General features: G+C 34.2%; 2 protein-coding genes and 1 pseudogene across 2 annotated transcripts; 1 reads left to right on the plus strand and 2 right to left on the minus strand.

Annotated features, from left to right (window-relative positions):
- Window positions 1-1,516: 1,516 nt before the first annotated feature.
- On the minus strand, window positions 1,517-2,008 carry LOC149236342 (glutaredoxin-C1-like). The gene has a single exon (XM_089368857.1). It carries the CDS (start codon window positions 2,006-2,008, stop codon window positions 1,517-1,519), a length of 492 nt encoding a protein of 163 aa, XP_089224983.1.
- A 5,199-nt stretch (window positions 2,009-7,207) lies between these two features.
- Window positions 7,208-7,546, minus strand: LOC149236343 (glutaredoxin-C1-like). The gene has a single exon (XM_089461551.1). It carries the CDS (start codon window positions 7,541-7,543, stop codon window positions 7,208-7,210), a length of 336 nt encoding a protein of 111 aa, XP_089317677.1. The 5' UTR covers window positions 7,544-7,546.
- Window positions 7,547-19,053: 11,507 nt separating this feature from the next.
- On the plus strand, window positions 19,054-20,982 carry LOC149236344 (aluminum-activated malate transporter 10-like; annotated as a pseudogene).
- Window positions 20,983-21,465: the final 483 nt, after the last annotated feature.

The following is a 21,465-nucleotide window of genomic DNA, read 5'->3' on the forward strand; positions in this document are numbered from 1 at the left end:
TTCGCATAAGCACATATTCTTAGAGGACAAAACACTAAGGAATTATTTTGAAGGGACTAACTAAACATCAGTTATAATCTTCTTACATGAAAATTTACAGAAACTTTATCAAAAGATCTAGTCCTTTATCTATTACATTTGATGCATGCAAACATATAAAGCAATCTCACACACAACCTGTAGACTTTTCCTGCATGCGAATATATATATATATATCCCTTCTAATGGAAGCAATCACAAAACTCGTGTGCATACACACCTCATTCAACGAGAAACTAAGATAATAGTTATTTTAGCATAAAAGTAATCACATATCATTTTCCTAAAGAAAATGACTCAATAGTTCTTCTATCCATACAAAGAACATATCTCTGTAACACAATGACCATTCTTTGTGCATCCAATAGCCTATCATAATAGCCCTTCTTTAATGTATGCAACACATGTTTCCTTCTCAGAATTCTACCATCATTTCCTATAAACAATTACATACTTCTCTCTTAAAAGGAAGTCATTATAACCTCATTTCTTATCTTCCTATATGTAGGTTTCTCATGCTTCCCTTTCAAGAAGTTATTATAGATACCCATCTTTATGCATAAAAATCAAGAAACAATAACAAGGTTAACTTAACCTTTTATGCACCACAATCAAGAAATCGACACAACTCACCTAGCAAAAAAATCCTTTCAAGAGATTATCGTTTCCAAGAAAGATAACATAATCACTTTCTCTACGTACACACAAAATCATATTTCCAATGTCACAAAGGCTACCCCTTTTTTTGCATGCAACATGTGGTTTTTCCTAACACAATTACTTTTACTTCAAGCACATAATTGTTTCATGAAACAAGTATGGATTATGGTTCTTGTATGAACACTATTCATATGAGTCTTTAAAGTAAAGAACCTCTATTTTTGTTTTCAAAAGATCTCCCATAAAGTCATTATTTTCATGCATGAAGAATGCACTCTTTTCCTAAAAAGAAACTATATTTATGTGTATATAAAACATACTCTTTCTTCAAGAAAGTTAGTATGATTACTTATGTCCCTAGAAGCACATCATTAGCAATTTCTATCATGCATGCAATGCATAACTATTCACAAGAACTTCAAACTCAGCTAGCAACACAAAGCATTCAAGCTTATATCCCTTTTCGAGAAAATGACAAGTGACTCAACATTTAACACAAGGAAATCTTTCAAAAGGTACCCAAATAAAACATACATATATTTTTCCTTCTAGAAGGGGAGCAAGTTACTTATCTTATCCTTGGCGGCCTCCTTGCCTCCATCACCTGATGCAATTGAGGTAAGCTCTAAAGAACTCGACAGGCATTCCTTTTAATGGCGTTCCTCGAATCCTAGGCATTTTCTCGTTAGCGGTCTCTGGTCTCACATAACTTTCAAAGAAATTTGTGTCCTTCTATGCCACGAGAAATGGTGATTAATTAATTGATCTATCGCCAAAGAAAGCAACAAAAATTGAGGCCATCGAAAATTCTGATTCTCTAAAGCCACAGAGCCCTGGCTTGCTTCAATTTGGGCACGAGCTCGCCACTGATGTGCGTGGCCATGAGGAGATCGAGGTTACCGACGAGCTCTCCATCGATGAAAACCACAGGCATGGCAGGCTTTTTGCCTACCAATCGCACCAGGACCTTCTCCATATCTAAGTTCCTGGCTTCTTCCCCTTCCGCGTCGAGCTCGAAGACGACCGGATAAACCCCGACGCTACAAAGGAGGCGCTTGACCACATGGCACATGTAGCAGTAAGTGATGCTGAGTAAGAGCACCATGTTATTGGAGGCGAGGTGCTGCACTCTTTCCAAAGGATTCAGGCTCATCGTGGCTATCTTCGTGGTCATCATTTCCTCCTCGGCGTCCTCCACTGAGCTCTGCCCCAACTGCAGCGTAGCGGTGGCTGGCCTCCTGCAGGCCGCGGAGGCCACGGTGCCTGGAGCCGATGATCCGCCGGCCCTGTATTGCAAACCCTGCATCATGATGACAAAGATGAAGGCAATGCTCCGCGCCTCCCCAGCACCGATGAGGGATTATGAAATCTCGGCTTTGTTCCGCAATCCACCCAAATGGTAGGAGAAATGAGGGGGTCTTATAACATCAATAATCATGCAGCTGGTTGTTGGAATTCCAGGCAGGCAGGCACGTACACCTTCCAAACAAAACCCTCCAAGTCTGAAACAGGAAGACGTTAACAACGCTTATTCCCCACATAGACCACTACTCTCCACCATGTCACTGCTGCTACGGTGGAATACGTGGCTGATTCAGTTGGGTACCATTTCCAACTGTCCCCTCCTCTATTCGACACCCAGCTATTAGTTTCTCATTCAATTTTACGAATAACCAAAATTAGTTTCTGAAACTAATTCGTAATCTTTTAAAAAATTACTATTTCATAACTAATTGATTTACCTTGAGTTATTTACGAGAGGGATATGACATACTCCCCCCCTTAACAAGAACACCGTGCTCGGTGTTCATCTCTCGTTGGAACTTTAGATTTTACTCATGGTATAACCATCTAAACCACCCAAAATTTGATCCTTCCTCTTTTAAAATTAAAGATTTCATTCCAAGAAATGACAACAAACAAAAATGTAATGATATAATCATAAGAAAGATCAATAGTCATAAGCATTCATAACTACAAAAATATGCAAGTTCTAATTGCCACCACATGGCCCTTATTCAAATTCAAAAACCAAACTCTATATCAACTTACCATTACTTACCATCTACTCTTGAAAATCATGAGCACTTTCATGTAAGCATTTTAATAGTGGTTGGACAACCCATCAACTCTCCATGGTAAGTAATCCTGTAATGTTTGACAAACAAATTCAATCGCATTAGTCATAATATTGTGAGTCAAATGAAATACTTTTAACTATCAATCAATTGTGCAATGTTAGATGATTTTTAAATCACAATACTTTTACAAGTACTTAAGATCTCATCACTGCTCCACATGCACACTGAATTAACTTTCACTAAAGACATCCACAGAGTACTTCTAAAAGTACCAAAAGAGCACCTAGCTCTCTAATCATCAAAACAGTCAATCACTGCATCAAGTAAAAATTGTCTTAGCCCCTACTAAGACGTTCACAAGATTAATAATACGATAAAGGAATTAAAATTTCCAATAACTCCTTATTGAGCACTAAGCTCATTTCCTGTTAAATGTGCATAACATATTTTACACAACTATATATAAAAATTTTAACATAACATATAGCTGATTAGTTAATTTCTTTAGCTATTAGAACCACAATAGGCTAAAGAATTCCCAACCCATGGAAATTGGTTTCCCCGACCAAATCGAGTCATTTTCACATCCAAACAGTTTCTTTGATAGATACCTTACTAGGTCTAACGTGGAATTCCACAAGCCTACCAGCTCAAGAATTCCAATGAACACATAAACTCTTTCCCCTTATTGAGATAATTTATCGCTAGGGAGAAGAAATCCAGGCAAACAAGTACCATCAAACCCTCCGGGCAAGTAACTGCCATCAACCCAAGGCATTCTAGCCTTCCACAATCCGGGCAGACAAGTACCATCAACCCCTCTAGGCAGGTAACTGCCATCAACCCAAGGCATTCTAGCCTTTCACAATCCGGGCAGACAAGTACCATCAACCCCTCCAGGCAGGTAACTGCCATCAACCCAAGGCATTCTAGCCTTTCACAACTATATGCAACTGTCTGGCATGTTAAATTTCTCTTTTAAAGTAATTTCCATAATGAACCATATAATCATTATCATTAACAAAAAAAACATGCATGTATATGATGCATCTACACTTAACCCTCAACATGGGTTCACAACATCTAGATTGTTAGGAAACACAACTGACATACATGTTGTATGCATTCTGATTTCCAAATAACACAATCATGCATATCATATAACATTATTATTTCTCATTTATGATTGCAATTCTCATTGCAACATTTTACGTGACGAGTTCTCTTGTTGCCATTAAGCTACCACTACTTGATCCCATTAGCAACATTAGTTATACATATGCATCCTTGAACAAGTATTCACTTCCCTAATCTTTTTAGTTTGCGGCACAATACTATCATGCATAAAAGTATATGCAAATATTCATGCCTATGATAGTTGAGGTAACAATATAAACATTTCCAATTTCCCACAATGTATTGCCATCAATAGGCCAATATAGGAAGTAACAACCAAAATCACTTGTTTGCGAATTGTGATAAGCTTAAATCAAATTCAAATCATGCACATAAGTGTTATTAGTTAGTCATACAACACTAACCAATCACAACTACCAATCATCTTAATGGAACCATGGCAAAACTTTTTCAAAAATTAGTTTTACCATCAAGTCTCACTACTTGTCTCATTGCATATTTTCAATATCTAAGGGGTTCTTCTAATGTCCTTTTAAAACAATTTGTCATCATATTCAAGGATGTTCCCCATAATTTATATTCATGCATTTACTCATTAAATTTCGTTCATTGTAACTTCAATCTTGTTCAATAAATGCATCATTGTTATTGTCATATTTGCAAAGCAAAAGTTGGTAGTTGATTGTCACTTTCCTCAATGAGTGTTCAATATTGTTCTTAAGTGCGATAAAATTTTTATTGTCTTTTATCCTCATCAGGAATCCAATGTCATGAACATAGTTATGCAGCAACTTTATTACTTACTACTCAAAGTAGTTTAAACACGATTCACACTTATCATGCCAAAAGTAGTGTACTACATAAATCAATATGTGAATGGTTAAGCTCATACCTGAGTTAATGCCCACTGCTGTGTACCTCAATTTCTTTTCCGCTTACCAATTCCCAAAGGCGCCAATACTGGAGCCTTTAGCTCTGATAGCACTTGTCACATACCCCGGTAACCTCGCATGTAAAAGCAAGGAGTTGGAATTTTTTTTATATAATTTACCCACAAGTAATTATTCAATTCACAACTCCACAATTCCTCATTAACCATTAGATATAGTGTTCATTAGTACATCAAGTAAATTGCAATAAAAGACAGGAAGTTGCATAACCATTAACCACCACCGTGGTAGTGTAATAACATAAACTGTCTCATGAATCCTTGCATCCATTTCACGATTTCCTTAACCATATTAATTAATCTCATACTTGGACATTATGGTTATGCCATCAAGTGTAGAACCATCAACATCAAGGATTCATCATCATCAAATTGATACAAAAGACAATCACACCATTGAACACCAATATACCCTGGAAACCCTGTAGGATGAAAACCAACAAACGTTTAATCTTATTATTAAATGCTCGTGAGGGTTTTCACCCCTCACTCAATGGCTTATAAGGGATTCGATCCCTTAGCCATTGTTATACAATTATTACAATGAATTATCATTAAGTTGTCACATAACTTAGCTAAAATCTAATATAGTTTCCATGTAATCTTTTACTTACATACCGCCACATGCAACATTCCTTGTGGCATGATTGTTCTAGCAATGTACGATTCCCGCAACTTGTACTTATCTGCATGGAGCATTAATCCTTTTCCTGCGACAACATTAAATATAATCTATGCCTTGCGCAAGTAATCCAACTTTACCTGCCATGTTATCATTATGAACATTGACATCATGATTACGTTTATAAATAATCATATTAACTAGCATTTCCCTTCGCATAAGCACATATTCTTAGAGGACAAAACACTAAGGCATTCTTTTGAAGGGACTAACTAAACATTAGTTATAATCTTCTTACATGAAAATTTACATAAACTTTATCAAAAGATATAGTCCTTTAGCTATTACTTTTGATGCATGCAAACATATAAAGCAATCTCACACACAACCTGTAGACTTTTCCCGCATGCGAATATATATATCCCTTCTAATGGAAGCAATCACAAAACTCGTGTGCATACACACCTCATTCAACGAGAAATTAAGTTAATAGTTATGTTAGCATAAAAAAAATCACATATCATTTTCCTAAAGAAAATGACTAAATAGTTTTCTATCCATACAAAGAACATATCTCTGTAACACAATGACCCTTCTTTGTGCATCCAATAGCCTATCATAATAGCCCTTCTTTAATGTATGCAACACATGTTTCCTTCTTAGAATTCTACCATCATTTCCTATAAATAATTACATACTTCTCTCATAAAAGGAAGTCATTATAACCTCATTTCTTATCTTCCTATATGTAGGTTTCTCATGCTTCCCTTTCAAGAAGTTATTATAGATACCCATCTTTATGCATAAAAATCAAGAAACAATAACAAGGCTTAACGTAACTTTTTATGCACCACAATCAAGAAATCGACACAACTCAGCTAGCAAAACAATCCTTTCAAGAGATTATCGTTTCCAAGAAAGATAACATAATCACTTTCTCTATGTACACACAAAATCATATTTCCAATGTCACAAAGGCTACCCCTTTTTTTCCATGTAACATGTGTTTTTCCTAACACAATTACTTTTACTTCAAGCACATAATTTTTTCATGAAACAAGTATGGATTCTGGTTCTTGTATGAACACTATTCATATGAGTCTTTAAAGGAAAGAACCTCTATTTTTGTTTTCAAAAGATCTCCCATAAATTCATAATTCTCATCCATTAAGAATGCACTCTTTTCCTAAAAAGAAACTATATTTATGTGTATATAAAACATACTCTTTCTTCAAGAAAGTTAGTATGATTACTTATGTGCTTTGAAGCACATCATTAGCAATTTCTATCATGCATGAAATGCATAACTATTCACAAGAACTTCGAAATCAACTAGCAACACAAAGCATTTAAGCTTATATCCCTTTTCAAGAAAATTACAAGTGACTCTGCATTTAACACAAGGAAATATTTTAAAGCTACCCAAATAAAACATACATATATTTTTCCTTCTAGAAGGGGAGCAAGTTACTTATCTTATCCTTGGCGGCCTCCTTGCCTCCATCCCTGATGCAATCAAGGTAAGCTCTAAAGAACTCAATAGGCATTCCTTTTAATGGCGTTCCTCGAATCCTGGGCAGTTTCTCATTAGTGGTCTCTGGTCTCGCATGACTTTCAGAGAAATTTGTGTCCTTCTATGCCACGAGAAATGGTGATTAATTAATTGATCTATCACCAAAGAAAACAACAAAAATTGAGGCCAGAAAAAATTCTGATTCTCTAAAGCCACAGAGCCTCGGCTTGCTTCAATTTGGGCACGAGCTCGCCGCTGATGTGCGCGGCCATGAGGCGATCGAGGTTTTCGACGAGCTCTCCGCCGATGAAAACCGCCGGCACGACAGGCTTTTTGCCGACCAATCTCACCAGAACCTTCTCCATATCCGAGTTCCCGGCGCCTTCCCCTTCCTCGTCGAGCTCGAAGACGGCCGAATTAACCCCGAGGCCGCAGAGGAGGCGCTTGACCACGTGGCACATGCAGCAGTAAGTGATGCTGAATACGAGCACCACGTTATCAGAGGCGAGGCGCTGCACTCTTTCCAAAGGGTTCAGGCTCATCGTGGCTATCTTCGTGGTCATCGTTTCCTCCTCGGCGTCCTCCACTGAGCTCCGCCCCAACTGCAGCGTAGCGGTGGCTGGCCTCCTGCAGGCCGCGGAGGCCACAGTTCGTGGAGCCCATGATCCGTCAGCCCTGTATTGCAAACCCTGCATCACAATGACAAAGATGAAGGCAACGCTCCGCGCCTCCCCAGCACCGACGAGGGATTATGAACTCTCGGCTCTGTTCTGCAATCCACCCAAACGTAGGAGAAACCGTGGGGGGCCTTATAACATCAATAATCATGTAGCTAGTTGTTGGAATTCCAGGCACACACGCACGCATGCCTTCCAAACCAAGTTGTCCAAGTCTGAAACAAGAAGACTTTAACAACGCTTCCCCACAGAGACCATTACTCTTACCCATGTCACTGCTGCTACGGTTGAATACATTGCTGATTCAATTGGGTATCGTTTCCAACTGTTCCCTCCTCTATTTGACACCCAACTATTAGTTCCTCATTCAATTTTATGAATAACCAAAATTAGTTTTTGAAACTAATTCGTAACCTTTTAAAAAATTACTATTTCATAAAAGATTTTACCTTTAAGTTATTTACCAGAGATATGACATAGATTGTGTAAACTACATAGGATGAATTTAGAATTCTTGGATTCAAGATAAAATTGGATGAAAAATTATATCTAAAAAGAGTTAAAATGAAAACAAAATTACATAAATCACGAATATTTTACTTTACATGGACATAGAAATATTTTATTTATAAAACACATTCCCCACATTAAAATATATTTTTGTTAATTAATATATTTTTAAATACACATGATTATTGTCCACAGGGTCTTGGATAGGGTGCTTGTTAAGGCACTCCTAGATGTTAAGTTACCAGTTCAATTCCCCGCCCTGTGTTACTCTTGGACATGACCTTTACGTAGCTTCACCAATAGAGAACTTATAAAAAGTTATATATATACATGAATATTACTTAACATTGCATGTTGAAATATTCTATTTATGACTTACATTAGCTTATTAGTATTATTAGGCTTTAGATTGATGGTGAATGGGTACACTATTAAAGTACTAAAAAAGTGCCCAATAAATTTTATATTATTCCTATTAAACAAGAATTTATATTCTTTTATTTTCAGTTATTTTTTGTCTTTGGACATTGAAATATTTTATTATAGTTAATTTATTTAAATCTTGTACTAAAATATTTTTAAAAAGTATAAGAGGTATTCCTCACATTTAAAGTGAAAATATAAGAATTTTTTAATTCTTAATTACTTTATCTCTTTATAAAATTGATGTAAAACTATGTTACTTCTCATGGACAAAGAAATATTATATTTCTTTTTGAGATCGAAAGTGAAATATTTTTACCATATTACCACATCTTCTAGATATTTTTACCACATTACATCTTTATTATACTAGGTTATAACATCAACAACTAAGAAAGTGAGCATGAAAAAGAGATGAATGATTTTTATACTATTTTTAATTTAAACTTATCAAATATGTATATTTATTTTTGTTCTTTTGTTATAACCCATACTATTTTTTAATTTAAAGAATGCTTTATTTTAATTTTAAAAATGATACATATAAACTATAAATCATGTACCAAAAAAAGTCACACATCCCCTCATTTATTTTTTTTCTTTTGTTATAACCAATATTATTTTTTAATTTAAAAAATGCTTTATTTTAAGTTTAAAAGTGATACATATAAACTATAAATCATGTAAAAAAAATCACACATCCACTCATTTTACACTGTTATTGATTTTTATACTATTTTTAATTTAAATTTAAACTTATCAAACTTTATAGTTACTGATTTTTATACTGTATATTTATTTTTGTTCTTTTATTATAACCAATATTATTTTTTAATTTAAAGAATGCTTTATTTTATTTTTAAAAGTGATACATATAAACTTTACATCATGTAAAAAAAAATAGACATCCACTCATTTTCAACTGTAAAATACACCTTTAAACACAATAATTTTTTTAATTTCAAATCAGTAAATATTCAAAAACTACATATGTTAAAAATATTTAAATTATATATAATTATTTTTTATAAATTTAAAATTCTAAACAAAATTAATATAAATTAAATATAATTTTATATTTTCATATCTAGTAAGTATAGAAAAAAATTTAGAAAATAATTTATACACAAAACTTTAAATCTTTAAAATAATTGTATCCCAATTTATATATATATATATATATATATATATATTTTAAACCATATTAATGAAAGAAGTGAAATTATAGGTAAAAATAAAGTTAAGGTAACGATCATTATTATTAATGTCTACTACAATTGATATGATCCATTAAATTTTAAAATTGAAAGAAATTACTTAAAATTATTTACCAAATTATTTCAATGTTTTGAAAGACATTAGAAAAACTTTTCCAAGACACTATTATATATATATATATATATATATATATATATCATCTTGAGTGGTGGATTATGATGGACAGCATTGTACAGCATATTCTACTACATTTATAATATGTAATTTTCTCCACTTAATGGAAATTACCGATTTTTCCAATGGAAAAAAGAAATTAAATAAAATATAATATACATGAACCATTTAATAGAAAATGTTTTTCATCTTCATCACTCTTATTTCTTTTAATAACCCGAAATGTTTTGGATTCTACTGGATATTAGATTATAAAATTACTCACACTTCTTTCTATCTATAAATCAAAATAAAAAATGCAAAAAAGACCAATCAAATAACCTGCATCGAAATGTCCCTCAATGTGAGATTATGTAAGAGAGTTACAATTTTATTATTTAATTTTTGGAAATGGATGAGGAGCTTTCCAAATTTTATAACCTGCAGTCTGAAATCGATAAAGCCCTCTTTCATTGGAATCTGCAGATCGAAGATTTGTCGGCAGATCTCAAATATCAAAACCTTATTATTTAAATGAAATGTCAATGATTTGAAATATACGGATTGCAAATTGAAATTAACCGGACTCTAATTTTGATTCGTTGGGAGTACATTTCAAATTTAATGTCGGCAAAATACTTAACAGTCACCCCGAATACTTAAAAGACATAAAAGAAAAATTATTGATCTTTGAAAGAAAAAAATCCTTTCTTGTACAGAAAAAAGATCCTTTTTGTACAGAAAAAAAGAAATTATGCAGAAAAAAAGAAATTTGCACGAGGTAATTGACAAATTCAGAATATAAGATAAGGACCATTTCTTATCAGAAGACTTTGTTCAAGTTATTCATGGTGCATCAGAAATCAGCAGACTGTAGAGCATGAAGGCAAATAAAAAACAGACAAATACGATTGTGGCCACTAATAACAGAATCTTCACTTGCGTTTTTTAATGGAAAGTCAAAAGGAAAGATACTGGAAAATACAAAGAAGCATGAAAAGAAAGTATAGTGGGGTTACGGTAGAAATTTAACAGTGCGCAGGAAATGTACGAAAACGTCCAAATCCAATGGATGACGAATTGCACGAATACAATGGAATCCAAAAACAAAGTAGCTTTACCTTTAATATTCACGCTTCTGGTCTCACCTAACATCTGCATACGTCAGTTGATGTCAACAATGCCTTGGATAGGAAAAAAATCTAATTGAATTCGATTATATAGGGAAAAAATTGAACCTATAAAATCCAATATTAAAGAAATTAGATAGTATACGTGTTACACATATTTAAACATTAATCTTTTTTTAACAGGACTTATACATTTGAAATTTAATTATGTTATTTTTATAATTTTTCCTAATAAAGAAGTTACAGTTTTTTTGTTTATTTATTTATTTTTATATAGGAAATGTGTTATTTTATAATTTTTATTAAGGTAGGAGTTATTTTTTTATATCTTTTTATATTGCAATTTATTTTTTATAAATTTTTCAAATATAAAATTATTGTTTTTATTTTTTTTTCATATAAGAATTATCGTTTTTTCTTTATAACAATTTCCAATTTGCAATTTCCAATTTGCAATTGCAAATTTTTTTTTTTTCCATATAAATAGAAAATTTATAAAAACTAATTTATCTTCTAGTAACTTTGTTTTTCTTTCCATTATTTCCACCAAAACTACCTAAGTCCAAACTTGTATCCTTCCAAACACTTACACAGTTCATTGCTTCCAAAATTAGGTCTTACAAATATCTATGTTGAGACATGAAGCACAGTAAACAATGAATATGGGAAGCGACAACGCACTTGATAATAAATTTACATACTAATAGCACAATCTCTACTATAGTTTTGAGAATAATTTAAAACATATATGGGGGTTCAAGAACCATAATTAAGGACAAGGCTTCATAACCCTAGGCCTTAAAAATGCGCAGTGGGTTATAAAATGGTCTTCAACGCAGTCTCTTGTCATTATTAACCACCACTTGCCTAATGACTCACATGCAAGGTTGCTTGTGTGTGCTTGATAGATAATATATTACAGTGTGATCAATACCCGTTTTATCACCTTTTTTAGTGGATTCTTAATCATATTGTTGGTAATGATGCAAATAACATGCCATTGAAACCTTGCATCATTGCCTTATATACATACGCAGGTATAGCTTATATCATGTGTGTTTATATATATAGTCAGATATAGCTTATATCATGTGTGCATAGAATCTATACAGCATTCCATTTGGTGCACCATGTATGCATGCACATTTCTTTGTGGGGCTTCTCACTTATATATTTCCAATGTTTAGTACACTACAATACAACAATGATCATAAGATATCATGTAATGCAATACTCTGTCGTGGTGTGTCACCAAACCCTAGAGGTCTGCGCGTGGTTGATTTTCCAATGCACTATCATAGCATTTGATAATGTCATTGCAGCCCCTTGCAACACGCTACCATGGGGCATTTTCCACTGACTTCCATTATTGTGTGGCCTCAGTTTCTAATGCATTTTCAATGTGCTATATGCCCTTAACAAGGCAAAGAATGGGGAAATAAAAATTTAATTCTTTCATATGAAATATATAGGGCATTGAGAGAGTGAATGAATAGACAAACCTCTGGTGGAGACCGTAATGAATTCGAATTGGGGCGAATTATTAACCGTACCAAATCAAATTGATGAATTTGTGATTTTCTTTTTTTCAGTATGGCCAAACTTGGTAACTATGATATATACCAAAAAAAAATCCAAAAAATTACTTATTATCAGTTATCCGCACATTGTTTGTGATAAAAAATAAAATGTTTACCTCGTCAATCCTTGAGGTGCAGAAACACGTACCAATGATTAGAGGATGGAAAAATTACCAGTGTGCTGATAGATGTAATTAGCAAAATAGTTATAATGCAACATACACAAAGGCAACGAAAGACCATCTTTGGATAACTTGTCAGTGACAAAATTGAATTCCTGATATGTATGTCAGAAATGTGAATTTTCCATGATTTTCTAGATTCTACCTATCCAGTTGAAAAAGAGAGATGGGCAAAAAGCAAATCTATTAAAAGAGAGAGGCGAGCAGAAAGCAAATCTACTAAAAAGGAGAAGCGAGAAGAAAGCAGATCAAATCTATTAAAAGAGAGAGGCAAACAAAAAGCAACTCTATTAAAAGGGAGTGGCGAAAAGAAAGAAGATATATTAGTAACCCAACCCAAGACTTCCACTTGTTCCAAATCAAACCTGCAGAGCGCTAGAACTTCAATGCATGCATTTTTTCCCTTTACCCCAATTCCAGCTAATATGGTACATAGTGCCTGACATAATGATAATGTAGGCACCGCAACCACATATGCTATCCTTGGTTGCACCATCAAAGAAATCCATAGGAAAAGGTGTTGTGGTTTGTAGAGGAGAAATTTGTCTCATCGTAGATGTAATCATGCACAAATATGCTCCCCTAAAATATACCACAATGCAAACACAACTCTACCATATATTAGGCATTTTGTCCTCGAAAATAACATAATTGCGACTTTTCCAAATTTCCCACATAATGCAGATAGGAAGTGGTCCAAAAGCCTTGTATTAAAAAATCCATTCCTAAATACAATCTCCCACAAAAGAGCAGTTCAATCTGCCTCAATATGTAGCATCTTCAAAACACTAGTCCAAATGGATTTTGCAAAGGAGCATCACATAAATAGATGGGTTCGGTCTTCCATTGTCTCCATAAAGAGTAAACAACATCCAGGCCGACAATGTCTTTTATGACACATATTGTCCCGTATCAAAATCTTGTTTTCCCAAATAAACCCAGCAAAGACCTGTATTTTGGTGGGAATATTCACTTCCAGATTTTCATAAACCATTTGGAAGATATAGAAAGTATTGATGGCCAAATGTACCAGTATGCTTCCTTAACCAGTAATTGACCCATAACCAAATTTTCGTTCCAAACAAATTTATCCTCATTATCACTGAGAAATATGCTCGCATGTGCAAGGTCTCAGACGAAGTTGTTTCATCTATCAGCAAGTTACCAATATGCTCGCATGTGCAAGGTCTCAGACGAAGTATATGCCGAGATTGTCGATTTTCTCAATAGATCCATAAGAAAGGTGTGATCCCTAGTAAATCCACAAATTGGATATACACCAATTTCAAGGCTGAGGCATATAAAGTTTTGCTTGTTGTCGTATTCTAACATTTTTATTTTTGCTTGGTTTTGTTTGGGTTTTTGGAATTCAAAAATATAATACTTTTTTATTTTTAATTTTTTTTGGAATAGGAATTTAGAGTTTTAATTTAGTTATTAATAATTTAATTATTAGTTGGATGATAGGATTTAATTTTGACAAAATATTTTAAAATATTTTTAATAGTAGTTATAAATTTTAGTGTTAGCTACAAATTAAAATATAGAAATTTATTTAAAAATAGTTATGTTTTTTACATTTTTAATTAAATTGATTAATTAAAAAGAAAAGAAAAAAACTAATATATGAACATAAGTTATGGTATTTTGGACATGTTTTATTAGTAAGCCATGGCGTTGGCCCAAGTTTACATGTGAAGAATCTACACGCTTATATACTACATGCTTATGTATATATATATATATATATATATATATATATATATATATATACCCACAACCGAGGTGACAAGTCAAGTGGCAACAGAGGTTGGGAGGGAGTGGAAGGCATGGCGTGCTTGTAACCTTGCTGCCTCCCACAACATTTAATAGGGTGAGTGGCGTGGACTTCCATCCCCATGCAGTGCGTGCAAACTTAAAACCATTCTCCATATGATGTACAATCTTCATACATCCATTCATTCTATGCATCAATCATTTGATGTTTGGAATTTATGTTGGATCTGGTCACCCTCCGCACCAATGGTGGGATTATTGCCTTGACAATTTTTAAGAACTAAACCAATGCTAGGAGGAAACTCAACTAATAAATGGCGTGATCTTTGGGTCTTTCCGCATTTGGGACACTCACCTCTAGTTTGGGAGGATCAAGGACTTGCATATGAAAGTGATTCATTTTTCCCCTTGAGTCTTGAAGGAATAGTGATTTGAATGAGAAGGTGGATGCTAGCCTTGGACGAAAACTAGGTTATGCTGAGCTTCTACACCAAGAAATGTTGCAGGTGGTATTGGGGTTATTTGCGGTTGGTAGTGCCAACCTATATTCTGCATCTAAGATTGTGCCAGCTTCGGCTAAGGGATAATGATAGTAGGTTTCAACCTTGTCCTTCCTTTCATGTTGTTTATTATTCTGGATTTGAGTTAAGTTGGTTTTATTTTTGAGATTTCAATTTAATTCTTTACCGAGTTCACTGTGATTTGTTCTTTGTGTCCACTAGCGCAGGGGGATTTCTATCTCAAGGTAGTTTTTTTGTTTCCGGTGTATGGGACTCTTTTTCCTATAGGTTTAGATCACCCAATTTCCTCTTCTCTTAAAAGTTTGTCTTCGGTTTTGGTCTCTTTAAAATAATTCTTATTTTTGCGAGTCTGGTGTGTGTCATTTGTCTAGCTTTGTTCTTTTCCCATTGTGGCATTATGCCATGGTAATGCATGTGTAATTAAAAGGGTGGTGGGGGTAGAGGTGAGAAGGGTTTCCAACGTGCCCAAGCATAGGCTTAGGAAGATACAACCATTTTTCACTCTCCCATATTTGAATATCCATGAAGAAAATTGCTAGCTAGCAACCTACACTAACAATGACTTATAGACATACATTGACTCTAAGATCATGGAGGAAGTAGCCAATTGGCTTCCTAAACCTATTAATAGTAGGGGAAGACATAACCAATACCTAAATTGCATCACCCTCCATTTTAAGTTGAAAACTCTTTTAGAAAGAGTCATGAAAGAGAAACATGAATATTCAAATGACATTATTTCTTCCTTGAATGAGATAAAAAGGGTCCAACAACATCAACACTCTTGTTTGGTCAGCTTAGATGCTTGTCTGGCTCATGTAGAAATCGATCTTAAATGTGAACTCAATCTTTCTGCTCTGTTGGTAGTAGTGCACAAGATCTTATTCCAATGACCTCATCATATTTTCAATCACTTGTCATGACTTTATTTAGTTTTCTATCTCTTCATGACACTCTGCCTCTATTAGCATTTGTTTATCATTGTAGTAGGCTCTTACTTTTAACTCATGTTATTACATTTTCGGTCAATATATTTGCTTTCCCATGTGGAAGATTGAAACTGATAATGGTATGAACTGTGTTGATTTGAAATGTTTGGAATGATGTAATAAGAAACTTTGAAGTAATAGAAAAATTAACTTACAAAAAAATTAAAAATAAAATAAAATAAAGTTATAATTTAGTTATTTTTTATGATTTGATGTTGGATTATGTAACTCCTACTTGTGTTAAGTGTGGACATTAATTCAATGAGCAAATTGTTACTATTATTTATGGGTTAGTTAGTTATAATTGTTCAAGATATATTATCCAACTAGATGCTTTCTAGATTAGTGTGTGGTTGAGATACTTCTTAGCTAGTTGATTAAGCGATCAAATTAACTTGTCAATCTTGAAAAATCATTATTGTATTTATACATGCCATTAAAAAAATTAAGATAAAGTGTGCTTAGCACATTTGTGTGTGTAATAATGCCTATTTTCTAATATTGTAATTTGGTGTCAGAGCAACTATGGGCTTGACTCCCTTAAGGGAGGGCCTAGAACATGTAAAGAGTAGAATATATCGGTTGTGAATAGATTTGTCTTTTGTGTGTATGGTTTGGTCCAATGCTTGATGTGATTCATGGGATTCAACATTGGCAAAGGACTCAAATAAAAATTTTATTCGAAAGAGAAGGCCAAGCTTGTGTTTGAAGCACTTGTATGAGAAAAGAAAGTCACTCGAGAAATTTTTGGTGGCTGGATTAGAAGAAGTTGTTGGAGACTTAAGCGACCATCATAACCAATTCCTCTAGTGGGCTAGAAGTTGAGAAATCTTCACTTGAGTGCCAATGGTGCCAAGGGACAAAGTATCTTCTTTTATTCTTCTTGTAATATGAACTGTGTAATGATAATGTTCACGTTGACAATGACTTTCGAAGAATTACCTCACACTAAAGGGTTCATGATTATCGATATTGGAGTCTGGAATAGTAGGTTCAAAATCATAGATTGTATTGTCGAGTGTGTTGAATTATGGGAAGAGGCCACTTTGCTAGCATAAGATCTTCTTTCAAATCAAGTTGTCAATAGGAAGTAGTCAAATAATAGTATTTATATCCCTATAGCTTACTTTTAGAGAAACTACAAGTTTCATTCTTTACACATAATAGTATCCCCGATCTACATGGTCACCCATAAATAAAGAATGGGTTCGAATAATTGTCAATGAAAAGTAGCCAAAGAATAGTAATTATATCCCTATAGCATACTTTCCAGCAACTACAAGTGTCACTATCTACACATAATAATATCCTCGATCTACATAGTCACCCATGAATAAAGAATTAGTTTTTGGAGCCTTCCAATCAATACAGAACAACTCCAGCAAATCAAGGAATTTCCCATGAATGTCTAAATGCACTATGATAAGACATCATCTTATTGTGAATGGATTGAATCTGGTTTTCAAAGCACATTATCTTATTGTGAAGTTGTCATGTAGAAAAGCCCTTGTAAAGGAGGAGAAAGTTCATATGCAAAATGCCCATCATTGGTAGTCAATGTAGTCATGGCACGGTTAGGACAACAAGAGTTTTTGAAATTAGAAACTAATTCATTTCCAAAAATATTTTTAACAATGTGCCTTGGTGATACTTTTCATTGATTACAATGATATTGTCATTCATCATACAAAAAATGAACAATAAATATATAATTTTTCAAAGATTCAAATATTATACTTATATATAGTAATTTTAAGACTATTTTAGATTGAAAAATCATACATTTAAAATGTATACAAATATAAAAACATGTAATTTATTATTAAAATTAATAAAGTAAAAAAAAATTAACAAACTACCTACAAATAAAATTACCAAAAAAATAATTAACTAAAATTGACATTTTATTCTAGATTAATAGTATTTACTCCAATTTAATTTATATGCTACCGTAGTTATATGGATGATTACATCAGTAAACATAGAATTTGTGGATTATTACATCAATAAACATAGAATTTGTTAAAGATATTTGTATATACAATAAAGTGTATACTATTTTAATATTTGTGGATTATTACATCAATAAACATAGAATTTGTTGAACATATTTGTATATACAATAAAGCGTATAATATTTTAACTTTGTGCGGCTTAGAAAACTTGTTAAGCAGGATTATGCACATTTTATAATTTAAACATGTAATTCTTAAAAAACATCCGTATACATATATATGGGCCTAATGTCTATGTCCCTTGTGGAGTGAATTTGACTGATTGGAGATCTGTATATCCATCTCCCAGCGATATTTGTCTGCATCATGTGGAAAGCCACACGCGGAATGGTATTGTGCAGTCGGTGGGTTGATGGTGAAAAACGCCTTTGCAATTGTATAAAGTTTTCACCGTTATAAAAAAATATTTAGTGTCCTTGCCCGCTCTGTGGACTATATTGAATTTATTAGTATATCCATCCTTATATGTGCTGTGCTAATTATAGCCCTAGAGACCTGGCCGAATGTGCTCTGCCGCCCACATTCGAAATTCATACTAGTCATAATGCACAAATGCGACTGGAAAATCCTTCGTGGAGGTCCAATTAGTGGCCGCCTTTCTCCCTTCCGTTTGTTTCGTACTCAACAAGTCATTTTTTTGTACGTCTTTGTACTTATAAAAGGATAGAAAGGGAACTATGCTGGGACATTGTAGCCAGGCCCTAAACGCTGCATCAAGAGGACTGTCTTCTCTTGATTGGACTGGATATATAGCCAAATAATTTTGAGAGAAAGAAAGATCTTGAGTGATATTACATAACCTTAAACCTGCTGATATATTGAAGGCTTTCCCAGTTTGAAGTTTAGTTCTGAAGCTCGCGGTGAATGAAATAGTTAGAATGGGGGGCACGATGATTCAGTCACAGCCTTTGGAGTGGGAAATTAGTGTTAAGGAAGGAATGGAAGCGAATACCATCCAAGAGACCTTCTATGACCGTGTGGTTAGGAGAATTTCTCAAGCTTTTCACCAATACAAAAGATTTGTCATTTCTGTGAGCAGAAGGATTTGGCAGGTGGGTGCAGATGATCCTCGAAGAGTTATCCATTCCATCAAATTTGGCCTTGCACTCTCTTTGGTCTCTGTATTTTACTTCGTTAGGCCATTGTTTGATAGTTTTGGTGGAAATGCCATATGGGTGATCATGACTGTCGTTGTGGTCTTCGAATTCACTTTAGGTAATTATTCACCAAATACCTCTGGGTATCTTCACACATTTTAAATTTTGGTATGAGGGTTTCATGACCATATAGTATCCCATTAGACCGGCTATTGGGCTTTCACAATAATAAAGCAATGTTTTGCACCTTAATGATTTAATGACATAATGCAGGTGCTACCTTGAGCAAAGGTCTGAACAGATCTTTTGCCACACTGATGGCGAGATTACTGGGAGTGGGGGTGAGCTATGTTACAGAACTTACGGGGAAAGACTGCGAATGAGTTATACTGGCTGTCTCGGGGAAAGACTGCGAATGAGTTATACTGGCTGTCTCTGTTTTTGCCTTAGGTCGATACATTCTAGTCAACCCCAACAATGGAAAATATAATTATGCATGGTATGTTAGGTACTTCACATTTTAGCGTTCTGATGTTTATGCTTCCCTTTGGTGATTGATGCAGGTACAGTGTGCACATATTCTCGTTTCTTTCCAGTGATCAAGCAAAGATACGATTACGGGGTCGTCATCTTCATTCTTACCTTCAATCTCGTTGCCATTTCTGGTTCTCCCATTGAAAACATTTTAAAATTGGCGCATCAGAGACTAGCGACGATAGTGATAGGGTGTACACTCTGTTTCATAATAAATGTGTTTGCTTTTCCCATAGGGGCTGGAGACGATCTTCACAATTCCATTATACATAACCTAGAAGGATTGGCTGGATCTCTCCAGGGTAAGCTATAGCCCTGGAAAAACAATAAATCATTCATTTGCTATGATTTATTATCTTTATCTTGATTTTACCTGTATCACTTTTATCTTGATTGCAGATTTAAGCTACAGCATTGGAAAAACAATAAATCATTCATGTCTTATGATTTATTATCTTTATTTTGATTGTACCTCTATCATTTTTATCTTCATTACCGATTTAAAGAATATTTCAAAATCTTGAAAAGAAAAAACAACCTTAAACCATTCACTTCACTTTGCCCGAGATATTCCTAAATCTATAATATTACAGATTCGTGAAAATATTCATTCACTTATGTATTTTCACTTGCAGAATGCGTTGCAGAGTACTTCGTGGAGTCCAAAGATGTCGAGGATTCAGACGATGACAAGGTCGTAAGAGGCTATAAATGTGTGTTGAACTCGAAGACTACAGAAGAGTCACTGGTAGGTATCATAATTCATCACTATACACTTTCATGTTCTATCACATAAGTTCGGCTATCCATTTATCTTTAACGGAGAACATTTAATTCTGCAGGCAAATTTCGCCAACTGGGAACCACCGCATGGAAGTTTTTTTTTCAGATATCCATGGTGACTTTATGTAAAAGTTGGAAGCATGACTCGACACTGCGCCTACTGTGTGAAGGTTATAAATGGATTGTTAAACGCTGAGATTCAGGTAATATTGGTCAAATTTGCCTATATATTGCTTTCTTATTTCCAGATTCCAATCAATTGTGTATCATTAATTATTGGTGATGATATTGTCTGATCAGACGCCACTTTCTCGAAGAGAATATTTGAAGACGCCATGCATTGAAATCGGAAGAGAATCTGCCAACATTCTTATTGAACTCTTATTGAACTAGTTGACCACATAAGGACAATGAGAAGTATAGATCCAATTTTAATGATGGATCGGTTAAAGGCAATGGTAGCGGAACTCCAAAATTTGCTGAGAGCTCAACCAGAGCTTTTCATCAATACCAAAAGTTGGCAACCTGTTGAAGAGAAGCCCTCAAGCACAGTGATGGAGCTCCTTCCTCTTGCTAGCTTTTCTGCGCTTCTGATAGAAACAGTGGCAAGGTTACAAAGTGTGATTGTGGCAGTAGAAGCGCTGGGAGAAGAGGCCAAGTTTAAAAGTACCGATCAACCAGTAAAGGAAGCCTCTCCACCATCTTTGACAAAAACAACTACGTCTCTAACGTCAACGAAACAAATGGTAACAGTCGTTTTATCCCCAGCTACAAATCTTCCCACGACCACTACAATGACTGATAACCTGCACCACCAGTTCGAACGTTATACCCAATGGTTCCACTTACAGGGTAAAAGTTGACAACACAAATACC

The sequence above is a fragment of the Pinus tabuliformis genome, chromosome 8 (genome assembly GCF_031772625.1).
Source record: "Pinus tabuliformis cultivar Carrire ecotype Pingquan chromosome 8, CPIR1, whole genome shotgun sequence".
Classification (NCBI taxonomy): domain Eukaryota; kingdom Viridiplantae; phylum Streptophyta; class Pinopsida; order Pinales; family Pinaceae; genus Pinus; species Pinus tabuliformis.